The sequence below is a fragment of the Zychaea mexicana genome (assembly GCF_025766255.1).
Source record: "Zychaea mexicana strain RSA 1403 chromosome Unknown BDB00scaffold_36, whole genome shotgun sequence".
Taxonomy (NCBI): domain Eukaryota; kingdom Fungi; phylum Mucoromycota; class Mucoromycetes; order Mucorales; family Lichtheimiaceae; genus Zychaea; species Zychaea mexicana.
In genome coordinates, this window is record NW_026516699.1 from 179,145 (window position 1) to 198,417 (window position 19,273).

The 19,273-nt window shown below is 43.0% G+C and overlaps 6 protein-coding genes across 6 annotated transcripts; 4 read left to right on the plus strand and 2 right to left on the minus strand.

Annotated features, from left to right (window-relative positions):
• Positions 1-558: 558 nt before the first annotated feature.
• BDB00DRAFT_823155 (kinase-like domain-containing protein) lies at positions 559-2,413 on the plus strand. Its single transcript, XM_053123516.1, has 6 exons — positions 559-937; positions 1,140-1,382; positions 1,458-1,506; positions 1,582-1,706; positions 1,773-1,990; positions 2,071-2,413. The coding sequence occupies exons 1-6, from the start codon at positions 686-688 to the stop codon at positions 2,195-2,197; spliced, it is 1,014 nt and encodes a 337-aa protein (XP_052979724.1). The 5' UTR covers positions 559-685; the 3' UTR covers positions 2,198-2,413.
• On the plus strand, positions 2,414-5,389 carry BDB00DRAFT_823156 (oligomeric Golgi complex subunit 7). The gene has a single exon (XM_053123517.1). It carries the CDS (start codon positions 2,516-2,518, stop codon positions 5,297-5,299), a length of 2,784 nt encoding a protein of 927 aa, XP_052979725.1. The 5' UTR covers positions 2,414-2,515; the 3' UTR covers positions 5,300-5,389.
• Positions 5,390-5,684: 295 nt separating this feature from the next.
• On the plus strand, positions 5,685-8,907 carry BDB00DRAFT_823158 (rab-GTPase-TBC domain-containing protein). The gene is made up of 10 exons (XM_053123518.1): positions 5,685-5,912; positions 6,035-6,106; positions 6,196-6,242; positions 6,370-6,697; positions 6,781-7,246; positions 7,342-7,549; positions 7,647-7,865; positions 7,949-8,089; positions 8,164-8,329; positions 8,399-8,907. The coding sequence occupies exons 1-10, from the start codon at positions 5,756-5,758 to the stop codon at positions 8,665-8,667; spliced, it is 2,073 nt and encodes a 690-aa protein (XP_052979726.1). The 5' UTR covers positions 5,685-5,755; the 3' UTR covers positions 8,668-8,907.
• Positions 8,908-12,371: 3,464 nt separating this feature from the next.
• BDB00DRAFT_957035 (armadillo-type protein) lies at positions 12,372-14,885 on the minus strand. Its single transcript, XM_053129663.1, has 4 exons — positions 14,847-14,885; positions 14,759-14,772; positions 14,657-14,690; positions 12,372-14,586 (listed from the first exon to the last, which is right to left on the minus strand). The coding sequence occupies exons 1-4, from the start codon at positions 14,851-14,853 to the stop codon at positions 12,401-12,403; spliced, it is 2,241 nt and encodes a 746-aa protein (XP_052979727.1). The 5' UTR covers positions 14,854-14,885; the 3' UTR covers positions 12,372-12,400.
• A 4-nt stretch (positions 14,886-14,889) lies between these two features.
• Positions 14,890-15,915, plus strand: BDB00DRAFT_823164 (uncharacterized protein). The gene is made up of 4 exons (XM_053123519.1): positions 14,890-15,078; positions 15,171-15,306; positions 15,375-15,507; positions 15,577-15,915. The coding sequence occupies exons 1-4, from the start codon at positions 14,936-14,938 to the stop codon at positions 15,780-15,782; spliced, it is 618 nt and encodes a 205-aa protein (XP_052979728.1). The 5' UTR covers positions 14,890-14,935; the 3' UTR covers positions 15,783-15,915.
• On the minus strand, positions 15,916-19,219 carry BDB00DRAFT_823167 (uncharacterized protein). The gene is made up of 4 exons (XM_053123520.1): positions 18,642-19,219; positions 17,718-18,551; positions 17,341-17,636; positions 15,916-17,261 (listed from the first exon to the last, which is right to left on the minus strand). The coding sequence occupies exons 1-4, from the start codon at positions 19,156-19,158 to the stop codon at positions 15,981-15,983; spliced, it is 2,928 nt and encodes a 975-aa protein (XP_052979729.1). The 5' UTR covers positions 19,159-19,219; the 3' UTR covers positions 15,916-15,980.
• Positions 19,220-19,273: the final 54 nt, after the last annotated feature.

Consider the following 19,273-nt stretch of genomic DNA (forward strand, 5'->3'; position numbering starts at 1 on the left):
CCAGCAGAGCCCTCCAACAAACCACCCGCCTTGAACTTAGCACCACCACCACCATTTCGTGGTTTTGGCGGTGGCCCCAAAGGCAACAAGCGACGGCCCGGATTGAAACTCTCATTTGAACACTTGCAAACGCCACCAGCAACGTCCACAACCGTACCAACAGAGAACAGCAGCGGCACCAATACCAGTAGCAGTAGCCAGAATACCTTTGCCGAAAAAGTAGGCAACATTGTCGGCAACAGCAGCAGGACTGCCCATGCATCAGCCTTACAGCAACCCATTGCAGATTCAGCACAAAGCAAGCCTGCCATTAGCCAAAGATACCCGGGTTGTGGTGAAGATGATGAAGACGAAGACGATGGTGAAGAATCGCTGGCTGCCGTGTATATGAAAGCAAGAGAACAAGAACAGCAACAGCAATCGCAACAAGAACAACAACAGCAGCAGCAGTCGCAACAACAAGAACGATTGCCAAGTATAAGACGGAACCAGCATATTCCGGTATTACGGGAACCACCCCGGCCACCACCTGGACCACCTCCTGCGGGCTCGGTCGCTGCTCGTTACTATGGAAATAGCGGTAATGTAATCAACCTCATCGCAGCTTGATTGATAAACAGACAGATAGATGCATTTGGCTATTTCTCGATAGTTATTTGAGTGCTCTGTATGCTCATACATAGTGATGATCATCGCTGTTTTTATAGGCAATGGCACTACAAATAACACCAGCACCATGTCAACCCCTGCTTCGTCGTCTGCATCGTCCTCATCCTCATCATCTGCAACATCCGCATCCGAGAATACCGAACAGGATAGCCAGTTTATGGAGATGAAGCCTGAGGATCTGGACGTGATCAAGTTGTTGGGCGAGGGCGCAGCTGGAACGGTCAGAAAAGTCTATCACAGACCCACGAGACTCATCATGGCAAAAAAGGTAAAGTGGCAGTTTGGCTTCTATTCTCCCTTTTCCTTTCTTTTCGCTTCCTTCTACCGTCTCGCCCACCAACCCCTCCAAAGAGAGAGGAAGGAGGGGGGGGGATAGAAGTGTGTATATCTGCATGTGTTTATACATTTTTGGAACTTTTCTCTCCCATTTTGACCCTGCCTTATCATTTTTTTTTGGTACGTATCTGTAGACCATTGGTACCGATCCGAATCCAAAAGTCCAACGACAAATTCTACGTGAACTATCATTCCAAAAGACATGTAGCTCGCCATACATTGTCTCTTTTTACGGTGCATTTCTGGAGGATGGCGACACAACCCTGTCATTATGCATAGAGTTTTGTGAGGCTGGTAGCTTGGAAGATATATATAAACGCGCTCGAGATCTTGGCGGCGTGATTGGTGAACCTGTTCTAGAACGCATCGCCGAATCGGTAAAGTCTTTTCTTTATAATAATAATGAGAAGGGTCTCTACTAGCTAACTAATATCTACTGGCCAACTGTATAGGTGTGTAAAGGTCTGGTGTACTTACAATCACAACATGTCATTCACAGAGGTATATTATAGGCTTTCTAACTGTTTGTTGTTCGTTAGCAGTGCTGTTAATAAGAATTAACTCAAAACATCATAGACATCAAGCCATCCAATATTCTTGTTACGCGTAAAGGACAAATCAAACTATGCGATTTTGGTGTTTCGGGCGAACTGATCAACTCGATTGCTAAAACATTTACTGGCACGAAGTACTACATGGCTGTAAGTCCCATTCTCTTTTGCACTTTATTCCAAAGAAAACTGTATTGTTAAGACTTGTCCAAATAGCCGGAACGTATCCAGGGTGCACCCTATGCCGTCCAATCGGATATCTGGTCGCTGGGGTTGACCTTGATCGAAGTATCTCAAAACAGTCCAGCATTACCACCTCCAGATCAACCACAACTCTCCATCATCGAATTATTGGACTTGATTGTACGTCAACCTGTGCCTGTGATACGAGGATCCCATATTTCAAAAGAATGTCGCAATTTTGTGGCTGTCTGGTACGTATATCAATCAATGTTTTTCAAGAGAACTTTGTGGCGCGCGACCATGTATTTAGTTTTAAATTATATTTCTCTAGTTTGATCAAAAACCCGCGCGATCGCCCTGGGCCTGGAAGAATGCTAGAACATCCGTTCATACGCAAATGGCAAGACGTGCCAATGGATTTGGAAACCTGGGTTAAGGAAGTTTGGAACTGGAAATAAGTTTAATAAAATTGTGTTGTGCATTTTGTTATATTCTACCAAACACGCTTTTGCACTTGATACTTGGCGGGTGCATCTGTATAAGGCTACTAGCCACATAGAACATGGTAGGGCTTTTCTATGCCCAGTAGCTCTAACCATTCTCGTGGTAAAAGAATTACAAGTATTTTTGTTGTCAGCAAGCAAATGCTGCCCTGAATAAAGCTCTTTTCGAGACCCAGCTCTTGACTTATTAGTAGAGCGCGTTCTTCTCTATAACCTACAAAACGTCTAGCCTCACTCTGCTCTCTCCCATAACCTTTCAATGCACCAACAATAATGACATCGACAGCCTTTGATACCACAGCATTCGCCGATCCCGATTTTAATGTAAAAAGCTGGATCAATAGTTCGCTGAAACCACGCAATCGACATATCGATGACGCTTCACCGAATGACAAAGATAGCCACAAACACCAACGACCATCTGAACAAGAAGTTACTGTTCTCGTCACTCGACTCCAAATCTCGAGCGAACAAGTCTCACGCAAAGTGGGACAAGTTACGGATGGCGTCATCAAGTCTCTACCACGGATGCTTTACGACCTTAAACTCATTACCGACGATGCCCAGTCAGCCAAACGTGGTATCGACCAAGTACGCAATCACTTATCTTCAGCACAACAGGACAATGACGACACCAATGACAATAAAAGCAACACGGTAGAAACTGCCTTGAAAAAGCTACAACAGCTACACATTGTCAAAACGCACATGGAAAAATGCAGCGCGGCACTGAGAGAGGCAGAGAACTGGAGCAATTTAGAAGCAGAAGCAACACGCGTATTGGAAAGCCAAGACTATGAAGGTGCAGCAAGTCGATTACAAAATGCACAGCACAGTTTGGACGTGTTTCAGCATACACCTGAGTTTGCGCAACGGCAAGAATTGTTGCGTAAATTACAAACACAGCTGGAAACTGCAGTCAGGCCCAAAATCATAGATGCACTTGAACAGCACGACGCAGTCGAGTGTTACAAATATTTCAAGACTTATGGCAAGATTGGCAAGGCAGAGGACTTTGTCGATCTTTATTTCGAAGCACGCAACCCAAAGATTGTCGAGTCGTGGCAGCAACAGCAGCAGCAACAGCAGCAGCAGTACCAGGTGGATGCACAGTGGGTCGAGTCGCTCGACACGTTCTACAAGGGCGTGTTTGAATCTTTGTCTGAAGAATATGTTTGGTGTGCCTCCATTTTCCCTGATCCAAAGCCTGTGGTTCAAGCCCAAATACAGCATATTTTTCAATCCCTTGATCCGTCACTAGCAGATCGACTTGCTTCCATAGCCACGCACCAGGGCGCCGATGCACTGCCTATCTTGGTGTCGACCTTTGCAGTCACGGAATCGTTTGGGCTGTCATTGGAACGTCTGTTCACAAAGCCCCCCGTCAATACAGCATCTGCCGACAACACTACTTCACTAGAATCACTCAAGTCACGTGCGCGTCGACGATCCAACTCGAGCCAACTCACATTGATCCCGCTCACTCTTCGTCATGCAGACGCGAATACATGGTCTTACGTTCTCTACGTTCCCTTTTTACCATTCCAATCCCAATACGCACAACTCGAAAGCCGCTACCTCACCGAACAGCTAGTGTCGCTATTCAAACGCACCCATCAAAAGAACGCCCTTGATCTTGTACAATATATATTAACGAATACCATTGACAGTATATTCAGCCTGGCCATGGATTCTTTGACACGTTGTTTGAAAATGACACACGGATTTGGCGCAGTGGAATGGCTCCGAACAATCAATACATATATTAGTCAAGTCAAGTCGCAGCTTCAAAAAGTTATTCAAACAGTCAAGAACAATGGATCGACCACGGCACCCACAACAACTAAGAAAAGCATGTCTGGGGGGAGGGAAATAGGAGGAGAGCCGCGCACATCTTCGGACCTGGATGATGCAGATATCGATAATGACATCGATGAAGATAATGAGCAGTCCGGCGATTGGCGAGCCTTCCAGCTTGAACTACAGTTGCTGCGCATATGTCAAAGCTTGGATACGCATTTTACAACGTTCAAGGATACCATCACACGAGAACTGGAAGCTGTACGCTATGTCATTCAGGAAAGGGATCAGGACGATAATGCTTTGCTGAGTCCAGTTACACCGAGTGTGCTGACGTTTACAGAAAAGTCATCTGAAGCACGCGGGCACAGACGACGATCCAGTTTGGTGGGTGGTGGTGGTGTAGAAGTGGGCTCAAGACACGAGCGAAAACGAAGCATGGGCAACAATGCATTGCTTGATACTCAGCATCAACAACTGCAACAACAACAGCAGCAGCAACAGCAACAGCAACAGTCCAGCTATCCACGGTCTTCCATGGCACTATTACGAACATCGCGCTTGAATAGCCACGAATTGCAACGAGTGGTGTCAGAGATATCAACCATTAGCGAAGATTCTCAAGATAGTGTGATCAATGTCATGCTTAAAGAATCTAATCGCCATATTGACGAACTGACGACGGAGTGTCAAGCACTGGTTCATCAAGCTGCTTTGCAACCAATTGTACGGAACTTGCAGGATATCGCACCCATGAAGTCTGTATGGCAAGCACCAGATCCACAACCACGCAAGACAACGATCGAGGATGCTACGATTGACGTTGACATGCCGCAATTCAGTTTATCTCCGAGCGAGTACATTACGCGTGTTGGAGAGCAACTGTTGATGTTGCCACAAGAGTTTGAGGTGTATACCGACGACGCAGCGCTCGCATACCACGTTGAAACTATTCCATTTATCCAGCAAGGCGATATTCAGACACAACCCTCTATTGAGCATGATGAAGAAGAAGAAGAAGAAGAAGCAGAAGAAGGGGAGGAACAAGAAGAAACGGATGTGATTGAACTGTGGTCGACATGCGTCGCTCGAGGAGCCATGAAGCACTTTTTGGATGAAATTGTCAAGATACGGAACTTGACATCCCAGGGTCGACGGCAACTCCGTACAGACATTGAGTACTTGATCAATGTCTTGTCAGCATTAGATGTGCAGCCTTTACCAGAACTGCAAGAGTTCTACGATGGTCTTGTCTAATACGCACAATATTACTGTAATAAATACATCGTATACCACTTTCTTATCAACATCATCATCTTATGAAAAGCTGTAATTCATCCCTGTTCACCGTAAGATTAAACATGCATGTACGCACAGTACATATGCATGATGATTGCTATGGATCCAAAACGGGAGGACATAGGGGATGATGATATATAATTAGCGACTTTGGTGGGGCTGGGAAGGTACGGATATGGGAGGTTCCACTGGAACTCAAAATACCGGCGAGATGGATCGCACAAACACGGAGGCCTAACTTAACATTTGCAAAGCACCAATTATGGTATGCATCCACACTCCAACCGGCCTTTGAATTAAAAAATTGTCATACATGTATTGCTTTGCAGAAGCACAGCTTATTATAGTACTTCTTTTCTCTGATAAAAAAAAATCCCTTTTTTTTCTTGTTAGTTTTTGGATGATCATTTCAACATGGATATAAAAATGACACGGCACACTTCGACTAATCTCGAAGACATTGGCAAGAAAATAGCCCAGATTCTACGAGACCCTGGCGATGCATTTGATCAGGCGTCGGTTGACATTGATGCAATGACATTGTCGGAGCTCAAGGCGTTTGCAGAACAAGGCAAGTTATCTTTACGCTAGTAGAAACGCTGTAACCTTGCAACATACTTGTGTATCATTATTACAAAAGAAAAGAGACAGACAGAATAACAGTATATGTTGCTTGTAATGCGATTGAAATAGGTGGTTTGGGTGCATGCGTATCCAAAGCGGATGTACTTGCGGATACGCCAGATGATCTCATGTACCTGTCTGGTAAAAAATATCATTATTAGTTCTTCCCGTCCCCCCTTTCCTATCTTTAACCTTCCACTTATGTTAAAGTTGCTTCATCTTTTTGATAGGGGAACGAATCGTGGTGCTCAAACATATAAAGAATGACCTTTATCTAGTAATTATACTTTTAAACATATCCTCCTCCTCCTCCTCCTCCTCCTACTACTCCTTCACCTTAATTAATACAAAGAAAAGAGAGATTCTTTCTTCTAACCCAATTTTTTTTGTTTATATTGACGTAGGGCTACTGCGAAGGTGTCGTTGGACAATTTAATGCAGAGAGCGTGCACTTTGTGGAACTCGATCCGCGTGTATTAGAATCTCTCGACGCCGAACTCGATTTCGCTACTGATGGCGAAGGAGGAGGTCCACATCCAGACTTCCATCGATATTCGAATAGCAGCAGTAACGAATCACCTAATCGCCATTATTCGTACTCATCGACTTCGGAACAGCTCTCTATACACGATCCTTCACACAAATGGCCTGGTCGATCTAGTCTCGAAAGTCTGGTGACAAACTCGTCAACACCATCCATGCCCAATATGCGACAAAATAGAGTAGTAGAAGGCAAGTTTTCCTTATGCTCTGTTTTTTCTCAATATGTAATCGAGGAAACTTACCCTCGATAATTAAACCATGGGCGCGCACAGACCCATACTATGGAGGTAGCAGCAAAAAGGGGCTGCTTGTTAGTCCAACACCTCCTCCACCACCACCATTGTTAAACAGCGAAGAAGGAACAGAAAACTTTGATACCTCTGCATTTAACGACGATTATTCGGATGATTCGGATATCGAGGCCTCTATACCACAAATGCAATTCACAACTCAACAAACCGTATCGCCCACAGGAATGGAGCCAGGAACAACCTTGTTTAAATCCACAACAATCAGAGCAGTACGACCCGCTGGCCGGAGACCGGTTCCTGACAAAGACCATAGTATATCTGCAGATGATGAGGAACAGCATGATGGTGACGATGAAGGAGATAAACCAATGCCACCACCGAAAGATTTATCAATATCGAGAGAGAATGACAGCATGCCTGTCGATGAATATGGCTTTTTGATCCAACCAGAGCATGCAAGACTGAACGGCAAGACATCGCTACAAAGGTATAGATCTATTAGGAATGAGTATTACATAATCTATGGATAGAACAAGAAAATCATGTTGCTGAAAATTAGCGGGATTTATTTTCGTCTTTTAGAACGGATTCGTCCACGAAATCCATCAAGGCGTATAGAGAGCAGGAAAACAAATGGATTCATACTCTCGGGAAAATGGATCCTGCTACTGTAAAGAAGGATGCCAAGTTCAAAAAGATGGCTCGTTCTGGAATGCCAGCATCGGTCCGTGCACGCGTCTGGCAGTTTTTGGCTGGTGGTGATTCGTACAAAAAGAGCGGAATGTATCAGGTAAAGAAAGACGGCAAAAAGACGAAATGGAAGAGACAACTCTTTAAAATCACGTATAAGAATATTCGCAGTTAATAACCCTTCTTCAATTCGACAGAACCTTTGTAATAAGCCACGAATTAAGATCTTTGATGTCATTGAACGTGATATTCCACGATGTTATCCAGATCATAGTCAATTTAGTGATGAGACAGGACAGGGACAGCGCGATTTAGGTGATATTTTGAAAGCATATTCTCACTATAACACACAACTGGAGTATTGCCAAGGCATGGGCCGACTTGCAGGATGTATGTTGATGCATATGCCTGCTGAGGTAAAAGACGTGAAACTTGTAACTTTTGAAATATATTGTTGTTGTTGCTGCTAGAGATTAACATTTTCATTCATGTTTTTCAGGATGCGTTTTGGCTACTGGTCGCTACTATTGATCGCTACATGAACGGATATTTTACACCTTCATTATCGCAAATTCGCATTGATGCTTATATTATCGGTGAATTACTCAAAGATCATCAGCCAAAGTTGGCACAGCATCTAGTAAGTCCCTAATGTTTTCACTTTGAGAGGAAAAACGAAATAGTTCTCATTGCAAATCATTCGTACCATTATAGGAAAACAATGATATACAGCCCATCATGTATATAGCACAATGGTTCATGACGGCATTCACATTAACATTACCATGGAGCTCCGTATTACGTGTATGGGATGTATTCTATTTTGAAGGCGTCAAAGTATTTTACCGGATAAGTCTTGCTATACTAGAACTCGTAAAAGGTATTAACCAGGAATGTTTACAAATTTACTTGAGGAAAGGATTACTCAACTCACCGTAACGTATGATAGATCATCTCTTGACGGCATGTCCCACAAATTCTGAAATTTTGACATTCTTGTTACACATTCCACACGAGTATCTTGCACCTGATCAGCTTTTGGAAGTCGCCTTCCGCATCAAACTGTCAAAAACCGATATTCGGCGGTATGCGAAAAAGGCCAGTAGCAGTACGACAGATGCCATGGGACTACCTCTTGAGCACGGACTCAAGAACTTGATGGCTGGAAACCCTACGTCGACGTCGTTTAAAGGTCTTGGAGGCAAAATAATCAAGTAGATTCATTAGTATTCTTCTAGCACCGTGTGTTATTTTCAAAGCATTTCTCCATAATATTCATTAATTCTTCCACCATAATACCTTAAATCATCATATCATCATCACAACCTTTCTAATTTTAATTTCTCATTCTTTTCCTTTTTTTCACACATACTTAATCAACATTATTCTTTACATGCTGCGATATTCCATTTCTTATTTACCTTTAACTTGACTCAATAATATAATGCGTGTATATTACTTCACACGGTTGCATAATGATTCCTTAACATTTTGTATATAATCAATTATCTAACAAAACCCTTAACAAAGGCACACATTTAGGGTAAGGCATTTTTGCGTAACGAGAGAGCTGCGAACTGTGCCGAAATGCTCGTTGTAAACGTGTGATCTTTACCCCTTTTCTTTTTACATGGAACATTGATTTGATGATGGTAAAAAAACAAGACAATATGCATATATTGGAAGCTATAAACTATGCACATGATGCTGCCTCGCTACCAAATCTGTTGCATAAAAGTTTACCCAAATGCTTCATCTAACTGATGAGAAATAAGAGCCACTGTCTCCCTGTACGCTGGTGTTTCTTCAACGCGAATATAATATATATATGGGCTGGCTGATAGTAGTGTAACTTGTAGTTAGACCTCAACAAAAATTTGTGTGTGATGGTGCGACCATTTCTCCTGAAGCCACCATTACTACAGTATTAACACTACTTACTTCCTCCTACAATACGAATGGTATTACAGTAGCAGGAAAACCGGCTTTGGATAGTTTCCAAGTCAAGTTACGGCTTAGGCCTTTTGCAACCTTCCAGGGTTTTAGAAGGTCGTTTAAGGTGTCCGAAAGGCTACAAACGACAACCAACGGCAACGAACGGTAATCGTATTTTTCGGATATGTAAAAGGTGGGAACCCTGTTTGTAGTATGGACATTTCTTGTGCTTGACCTGGAGTATCAAGTAATTTTGAGTCAAGGTACTATACTATAGTTTGTCAGAGTTTATAGACTTCACAGCCGAGGTCAAAGACCCACGGCATACGTACTATTATTATTCGAGGCGTAAGCACCGATTCTGATTGTTCCTCCCTGCACTCCCCCTTCTCTTTATTTGTTCCCAGGCGCTTTTAATTGATATAGCTATAGCACATATGTTTTTTGAAATTTTGGCCCAAAACACAGTATGAAGCAATTGAATCAATGCTAGCCGAATAATAATGATGTTCGTAATGATGGTTCTCATGTCCTGCGTATACCTGTGGGTCATCATGTAATGAAACACGTTGTACGCAATGGGAACAGCCTTCACTTTTTTATGTATTCTTTTATAGCATTGTATCATATCTCTTACACAATTAATCATTTTAATAGCGCATTACTGTAGCTGTATGCAGTGTCAGGCAAGTGTGCATTGCATCTATACATAATGCAGGACTATACAGCTAAAACAAAATGGATATACAAATATAGTGAGTGGAAAAACCGTGCAAAACTGAACTATAAGCTCGTACTTGAAGGCTCTGAAGAGATAATACATTTGACTTTTCAAACAATATAAAACCCACAGCACGACTAATAAGCACATTTTTGAGGCTATAGGTACAGTAACTTTGGTATGTTTGCTCAAATAGTAGAAAGCAGCAGGCTTCGAATGGAAAATCGAGTGTGGCGTCGATAGTCGGAGGATTATAAAAGTATGGTATATAAAGTTTTGAAAGTATACAATGCTAGCGTTTACTACGCCTTTTTGATTTACTTCTCCTGCCATATGGGGTTGGAACACACTCCCAAAACTCGATGTCAATGTTGACAATCGTCAACGTCCGCATGAAAAGGATTACTGTCATGATCAAAGTACCTCACTCCCTCCCGGCCTAGCAGCAGTTACAAGCGAGCTAGATCAAGAAACGACACGCGAGTACTCAAAATTAGCAGTGATGGCGATCGAGTCAATATCATACAAGCAAAAATGCTCTATCAGCTAGTACATCTCCTTGGTCCAACGGAGATACTTGACATCGGCACATTAACAGGTAGCTGAGCAATAGTCATGGTTTTGGCTCTGCATAAGAAACGGGGTCGAGTAACCTCTTTTGATGTTGATGCGAAGGGGCAAGCTATTGCACGCAAATACACAGAGAAACTAGGATTATAACAGTGTGTTGACTTTCATTTGGGCCCAGCTCTTAAGAGGTAATCAATTTGCTGCTAGTCCTCTTGCTACACCCTCCTACTCGGCACAGCTGACTAAACAAGAACAGTTTAACGACTATGGCAGGACGGGAGCCACAACGCCAGTATGACTTGGTTTTTACGAGTAAAGAGCGACTCGTCCTCTGATCTTTAACACCCATTTCCCATATCTATCCGCGAGAAAGGGACAATTTACAGTATAAAAATTATTCTGGCTTGTTAGTTATCAACTCATTATAATGGGCGTAGTATTGTAGTATGCATATATAATCATGCTCTTTTTAGTTTTTACTGTGCTACAGTACATTGCAGTACACATTGATAACAATGTGAAATTTGTTTGTAAGCACTACGGCAGCCGCATTATGCAAATAACTCGGAAGAAGGGAGCAAAACAACGCACATATCATGCATTAACTATCCATATACTCAATGTTTTTCAAGTAAATCCTAGAAGTAGTACTTCAAAATAAAATCGATTTACGTATGATACAGTAAAATCTATCGCTAAAAGTACTCGACATTCAAGGTAGCAATAGCGGCTGCCTTACTTGCCCGTTAATGAGACGCATGTGTAACAAAGGCAGTATAATACGAAAAGTATACTTGAACTTTTATTCTTTCAAATTTATCGATATACGTGTATATGATAGCTGCGGTGATACTAAAAGTTGCCTCCAGTATTTATCCGATAATCACTGCTTCATCACTACTCGCACACGAGGATCATTTGCCACATGCTGATCGAATTCGTGGATTAGACTAGCAAGAAGCTGAACCTGTTTGTGAACTTCAGAAACTGGGTTTATAGGCTCGCCGTAACCAGCAGATCGATGTACTTCACCGTATAGAAGGGCTGCAAGCAATAAATCATGTGAGCTAGCCACAATATACAGACATAAATAATAGCCTTGACACTTGATTACGGAGAAGAGCATAATGCTAACCGTTATCAACGATAATAACGCCTTTGTCAGATAGAAGGCCGTTGCCATAATATAGTCAAAGTAGGACTTGTATCCGTCTTTGCCGTTGTATCTTTTCGTGTCGAAATCGCGTCATTATATAGAGAGATTGTACATTAAGTCTAGCCTCGGTTTCGCTCTGTGTCACTTGGCTTCCCGATCATGTTCATAAATATTGAAAAGGAGGAACAACAACGTTGCATTGCATTAAATGAAATGACTATATGTCTGTACCCGTCTGTTCTGCTATTGGTTAGCAAACAGCCGAAGAACATGATATCATTTGACTTTATGCTATTAATAAAGTCTTACTTGAACTCGTTTCAAAGGTGATCTTTCGACAATGTTGCTAAAACAGTATATATCTAAGCGAAGTGAGAAATACGTATAAATATTTGTCGAGTGTCTTTGTTCTCTGAATAGGCACTCAACTTATTTTCAATTAGAAGTTGGATCAATAGAAGCAAACCATTGCTTGAAAAATCGTAGGTCATTGTACTAAACCCCACAAAGACAAATTGTGTTATGTTGGCAACTGAGTATATCCAGCACACAAAAATGACCGAATTCTATTATTTTATTTGGACACCATTTGCTACAAACATCTTGAGCACTTCCATAGCAGCTGTCCGGACCACATTGACTTGGCATTTCATGACAATTTCTGCCAACCTAACATGTGCTTGTTCTTTAGCGAATCCCTCGGCAGCTTCTTTGCCTTCGTTCCCAACCACGCATCGCACCACTTCAATGCCACGGTGCTGGATATCAACTTCTTCATCGCCAGATAGCAGTCGAGTGATCCGCTCATATGCCTTATCGACCTTGATAATCCGATCGCATGCCTCTTTGCTGTTTGCCAAAATAGCCAGGGCACCTGATGAAGCTCGTCGAGTTGCTGGATCTTCATGGTCGGATAAAACCATCAACAGTCTTAATCGATTTGAACTGGTGCTGTAAGTTTCAAATACTGGGTCGCAGAATGTCATGTTGCAAATCATTTCTGTTGCTGCTCGCTGTACCATGTCATTATTGGAAAGCTGTAGGTTCTCAAATGCTGACATGCCGCCATCAATATAGATTCGTTGCCGTATTTGGTCGTCCACTGAGGCAAGGTTGGTGAGCGACATTAAACCTTCAAATTGACGCAGTTGTGTGCTGTCTTTGCATAACGCCAGAAATGGAGCGACGAGCTCGTGGGATGTCTGCACGCCAAATGCGATACGTGGGTCCGATGTGATGGCGAGCTTAGCAAGTGCTTGTGCGCTCACCAGATAGCATGCTGCGTCTTTCTTTTGCTGCGCTAATGGTAACAAGCCTTTGATAATACCTTGCTGAAGGAGCTTACCGCGCGTGGTCTGTGGTGTAACGAGGTTGAGATATGTCTGTGCGGCTACAGCCTTCAGGTTGTCGCTGGTGTTTTTAGATAGCACAAGGAGCGCCAAAGCAGCACCATTGTCTACTGCTGCGCGTACACGGTCATCCACTGCCGAATCATCCTCGGTTGCGTCTTCTTGTTCAGGCTGTACCGGTTTTCCTTTACTTTTGGCGTTGGCCATTTCGCGTAACCGTTTGATTTGTTTTTGCTGCTCGTCAAGAACGGGCTTGTATGTCGTAATGTTTTTGAAAATAGTGCCGATGCCAAACAGTAGCGGGTTGCTATTTGCACCAGCTGTATTAATAGCCACTGCCACCAAGGCTTTGAGCAGTACTGGATCATTAGCGACAGCTTCCTTGACACTTCCTTGTAATGTGGAATAGGCAAGTCCTTCTACTGCATTCAGCACAACAGAATCATCTTGTGTCTTGTAACTTTTGATCGCTGCCATCAGGGTATCTGTCAAATCGGTGCTGTCAAGGTTCACTTTGCTCATAGCTTCTTGCAAGAAGTCCGTTGTCTTGTCGCCGCCATCGTTATTTTCGTCCTGCTGTCCGTATTGCTGCTGTGCCTGGAGCTTTGTCAATGTTGTTCGTGCTGTCGCTTTTAACTTTTCGTCTTTAGCTCTGGATGCCGTATTGGCAAGCCATTCACTGCCATGTTTGACAATTACTTTTTGGCAGGACTTGTCGGATGAAGCAATCGCCAGTATGTCCGCCATGGCTTGCTGGACTTCGGGTATCTCAAAATCAATCGTATCCATCATTTCCTCAACCGTGCCTTCCTGGCTCAGAATAGCAGCACCTATGGTCATACTGGTTTCAAAAACTGCCAACAATGTGCGATACGCCAGTAATTTCTCGGCATTCTTTCCAGAATCAACGCTGCGCGAAAAATAGCGAGCGCAGAGCTCAATAATCTGCTGGATTGGATAGTCCTTTTGAATCTCGGGTGGTGGGTTGAAGAGTTTGGTGAGGATCATGTAAGCTGTTGCTTTGGCCTGTGTTGATGCCTCGGGTGTGCCGCATGCGAACAAAACGTCAACAAAGTCATTAGTTTGGATGAAGGAACGGATTTCCGTTAGATTATTGCTGGATATGCGTTGAAGGTACTGTTGGAACCGAGCGGTGAGTGGATCGGCTTCATTGTTTTCTTTAGTTGACTGCGACGTCTCTGTTGCTGTAATTGCCGCTGCTGTTGATGTGCGTGTATACAGTTCTTGTGCTTGTTTTTTAGCTGCTTCGTTTGAAGGGTTACGCTGTAGTACAGTTTGAATGTCGGCCCGCGCTTGATCAAATTTGTTGAGCTTCTCGTATATTACTGCGCGTTTTAGCAGGACGCTCGCCACTTTCTCGTCATCGTTTTGATTCTTTTCCAAATCTATTGTTAAAGACCAGGAAAGTAAGTATGGATTAAGTATAGTGGACGAAGACTAAAGTTGCTTCCTTACCAGACTTGAACGCGTTCAACTGCTCTTCGAGTTCCTGCAGGTTCAACAGTCATCGTTTGAGGATTTCAACAATTAACTTAAATTTATGTTCATCAGACAAACCTTCATCGAATCGTCTATTTTTAAATTACAATCATTTTCAGTTATTATGCTTGCAATTTTTCTGCTTTCGAAGTTGTACTCCCTTTACCTGACATGATCGTTATGAACAAAAAAGAAAAGCAGGGAGAAAACTCAGCAAGCTTCTCTTATTCTTTCTTTTTGACATCTTTATATAAAATGGCACAAGTAGTCGCATCGTTGAAACGGCGCCTTGAAACCATACTTGAAGACTTTAAACGAGCACGCGCAACTTGGCATGAAATCAGTACAGACGGATTTTCCACGGCGAACGCTTTAGTCAATGCAACGATCCAGTCCAGGTGCGATAATACTGCGCTATGCGCGATTGATCGTCAGAAAGACGCACACCACCAAGTCCTCCTACTTTTTGATACTTACACTTTGTTAAAAGATACGTTGATGAGCCAGCATACTGGCATCCAGCTTTATTACAAGAATTCCCTAACGTTGTCCACGCGTATCATAAGAAAATGGAGTGGATCATCAAACAAAATCATGAAAAACTAAGTACTATCGCGCTGAAGATGGTAAATAACATATCGCGACTTGAGTCCCAGAAGGGAAGAGAAAGATGTGCTAAAAGAGTTGAGTCTAGGGGAAACAACACGAAAAAATGAAGCAACAGGTTGCAGAAGTACAAGCAATATCGAAGCGTTTATGTGATCTTCAAGGAGAAACCTTTGTACAATCCGTACCTCTCTACAAAACTTGCCCAATGATCATTTATGGTAAATCACTCTACATCAGATTAGGACACTTGATCGTTTACTCACATGGTATTGTATGATACGATGCAGTGAATAGGATAACATCGATCGTTGCCATGTATGCAAGTGCTATGAAAACAGTGGATACGTTGCTCGGTGAAAAAGGAATGTCGAATGTGAGAAGTCGCCAAGAAGGTTTGGCGTTACTATCAACGTGGATCAATCATCCAAGTATAAATGACAGTGTTATATCAGAATTTGATGACCTCTGCCGGATAGAGATTTACGATACATAATGGCCGTCATCAACTGTATAGACACCTCTCCAAGTAAATATCTAACGCACTTTAATGCCACTGTACATACCTTGTTTTATTTCCTTTGAGAATGCAAATGTTTATTATGTCGAACAATAAAAGTAAGAAAAAGGGTTTGAACAAAAAGCAGAACGTTATGTTAAATGGGGGAAATATCATACAAGCGAGAGTAAGTAATTAATGCTGGGTAGTAGGAGTGGTTGTGGTAGGTGTTGTGGTGGTGGGCGACGTAGCACTGGTCGCAGGAGCAATGATCGAGCCAGCAGTACTTTCAGGCGGACCACTAGTTGCTGCAACAGTAGTACTTGTAGGTGGGATTGTAATAGCAGGATTGGAGTTGGTCATTTTGGCAGCAGCATATAGCGCTCTGTTGCCAGGAGGATATTGCTTACTTAATGCTTCTAGTGAGGTAAGCAAAGTGTTGCCTTGCTTCTCAAGTTCTTTGAGCTCGTTCTCCAAAAACACTTCTTGTTCATCATATTGTTGTACCTTGATCATCAGTTTATCGACCAAAGTTTTAACTGCTAAACGTGTCCAATGCTGAATTTCCTCGTGTTCGTAAGATGCAAGCTTCTTTGCATGATCGATTGCGCTTTCCAATGCTGCAACAGTTGCCTTTTTCATCTTCTTACGAGAAAAGGCGGTCTTTGCCTCCTCCTCCTCCTCATCATCATCATCATCCATATCGTCGTCATCGTCGTCACTTTGACTATCCACATCCATTCTGTCTTCTTTGTTTGCCGAGCCGTTTGCCTGTTCCTCTTCCGAGTCTTTCTTCATTAGTTCCTTGAGTGCACTTTTTGCTGCAGACGATCCGATACCAGGGTTGATATGACTGGATAGAAATGCGATCAAAGTCATGACCGGATTCGGCTGCTCACCAAAAGGCAGTTCCTCTAATTCCTTGTTTGATAATTTGGCTGTCAAGAATTCGTCGTTGATGGGAAGTTGTAGGAACTGTGTGATGCATTGCTCTTTGGTACGTGTGGCCACATGCTCTGAGATGGCAAGCCAGTCATCGTCATTCTTGTCTACTGCCTCCAGCAATCGCAAAAGTTCTTCTTCGGACCATGTATCTTCTGGTACTTCTCGATCACCCTTGTCGACACGCAAAAATTCGCCTTTGCACGTTGCCGCTGTAAATCTGCCATCTAAAAAGCAGTTGGTGCATACATGTATTCCCTTGTATTTGAGACTATGATAGCGCGTTTCACTACAATCTCCATGACAGTTTGTGCACGAGAACACACTACGTCCGTCTGCATTCAGGTCGTCATACACTTCCACATCCCATGCGGATTCTTTCGAATTCTTGGGAATCTCTTCATAAATCAGGTTGCGTAAGAATTGAATATCTGGCTCGTTGACAGAGAAATCGCGTTGTGTTCCTGGCTGCGAAATTTGTGCTTCTGGTTCGCTGTCAATATATGGATCGAACAGCCTTCGACGCGGATCGACCTTAGCAGAAAATAAGATACATCAAAAACTTTTTCTTCAAGGACATGTTTTTTACAGTTAAAAGTAGATCAATAGTTACCAAATGGTTGATCAGTCCTGCCTGTTCCAAGAATGTATGTATCCGAACAATGGCCAGCATATCAATTTTGAGCGCATCCTTGCACGCAGAAAAGGTCAGGTAATATCCCGGATTCTTTCGATATGTTTGAACCATGAAATTTCGATACTTTTTGTATTCATTTGCTCCCTTTTCCCCTCGCTTGTCTTGACTCTTGAAATATTCCGGAAGCGCTACTTTCTCCCTGTCTGCTATATCTGACAGACTGAACCATTCTGGGCCTGTAAAGGTTTTGTCATCATCACTCGATTCGACGTCTAAGTAAACCCACAGATTTCTTCAGTCAATCTATCAAACATACATTCGAGCTTATCATGATATTCTCTAATTTCTTTTACCTTCGATATCTTCGGGTTTATCCAAGTCCATCAATGAAACATCGCTCTTGGCAGGATTTTCCATGAACTCTTTGGTGTATTGAGAGATGTTCGTAGCATCACCGTTGCTGTATGGCTCAAATTCATTCTTGCGTTGTCGGCTACCAAGCTGGGGTCGATCCTTTTCAATATCTCGAATACGCACAGCAGGTTGCGATTCCGGATTAAGAACAGGTACAGGCGGTGCGACGGTTACTTCGACATAATCCAGATGCTGTAACGGTTGCCGAACTTGTTGTTGGGGTGATGTAGCAGTGCTAGTACAAGTGGATATTGATGCTGGTTGCTGCTGTGATGGCGGTGGAGGCTGTGTTTCCTGCTGCTGTTTACTGCTTGATAATTCAGTTTTGACGAGCGTAGACGATGAAGGCACGGAGGCTTTCAATTTCGATTCGCTTATTGATTCACTTCGCTGTCTAACATCCGCGGTTGTAGCATCTGGTAACTCCTCCTCCTCCTCTGCTTCTTCCAGCTCTTCTTCTTCTTGATCCTCTTCACCGTCGACGTCCTCGTAATCCTCTTCGTTCACGAGCTCATTGTATTTCACGCTATCTTGTAGCCATCGTGTAGCGATATTCCAAGCACCATGGTGTTCGGGAGCTTCTTCTGGATCAGCAAATTGGTCGGTTTGTGGCAGCCAGCTGTCGTATGAGTCGGGAAAGTACCACCAGTGCACCAGTACATTTCTGTCACGCTTCTCTAACGTACGGAACCACTCTTCTTCCCCAACTTCATATTCGTGGAGTGGTCCGTGTAAGATATGTGTTGCTTCGCTTGCGTCGTCAAGGACTTGTACTACAAAGAAGTTTTGTTATGCTTAGCTTTACGTGGTGTGAAAAGGTCCGTGAAAGGAGGAATTAGAAGACACAAAGAAACAGCACATACAGTGTATTTTTTTTGCTAAAGATTTTATGGTTTTCCGTGCAGAGTCCGGCACTGTGTCGCTTAAGCCGATCGTTGCACTTATGATCAAACCGGCTTGTTGTAGTTCTTCACGGATGCCTTTAATTAAATCTGCATTCTTGCTTTTTTTGGAAGGACCAAAGTCAAACTTGCGCCAATTATGTTTGATGCGATAAGTGTATGCGGCTCGTAAAATGAAGTAAACAGGTGAATCGGTGGTCAGCGCTTGGTTTTCGTCAAATTTAAAGAGCTTTGCGGGTATCCGTAGAGGGGCATTGTTGGGCCGAGTGCTGTGTACGCCTAAATGGTCTTGCTGGTACTGTTGGAGTTGACCGATTAGGAGACTGAGATCGCGTGCTTGAAGGGAGAGATCGGCTTGTTGGTCGTGTAGTTCAGATAGTAGTGGATCGCAGATTGGTTCAAAGCAAGCAATTGTGTTGAATTGTTCGTAGAATTGTAGCTGAACGCTGGCGCCCTTGGCTTTTCTCGCCACTTCCATTGTTTTGCCGCTGATATAAAACGGGGACTATCAAGATTTATTACAGCACAGCTCAAATAGTTCTAAACTGGGGGAGGAGACTAGATAGATTTTTAATTTTGAAACTAAGTTGCAA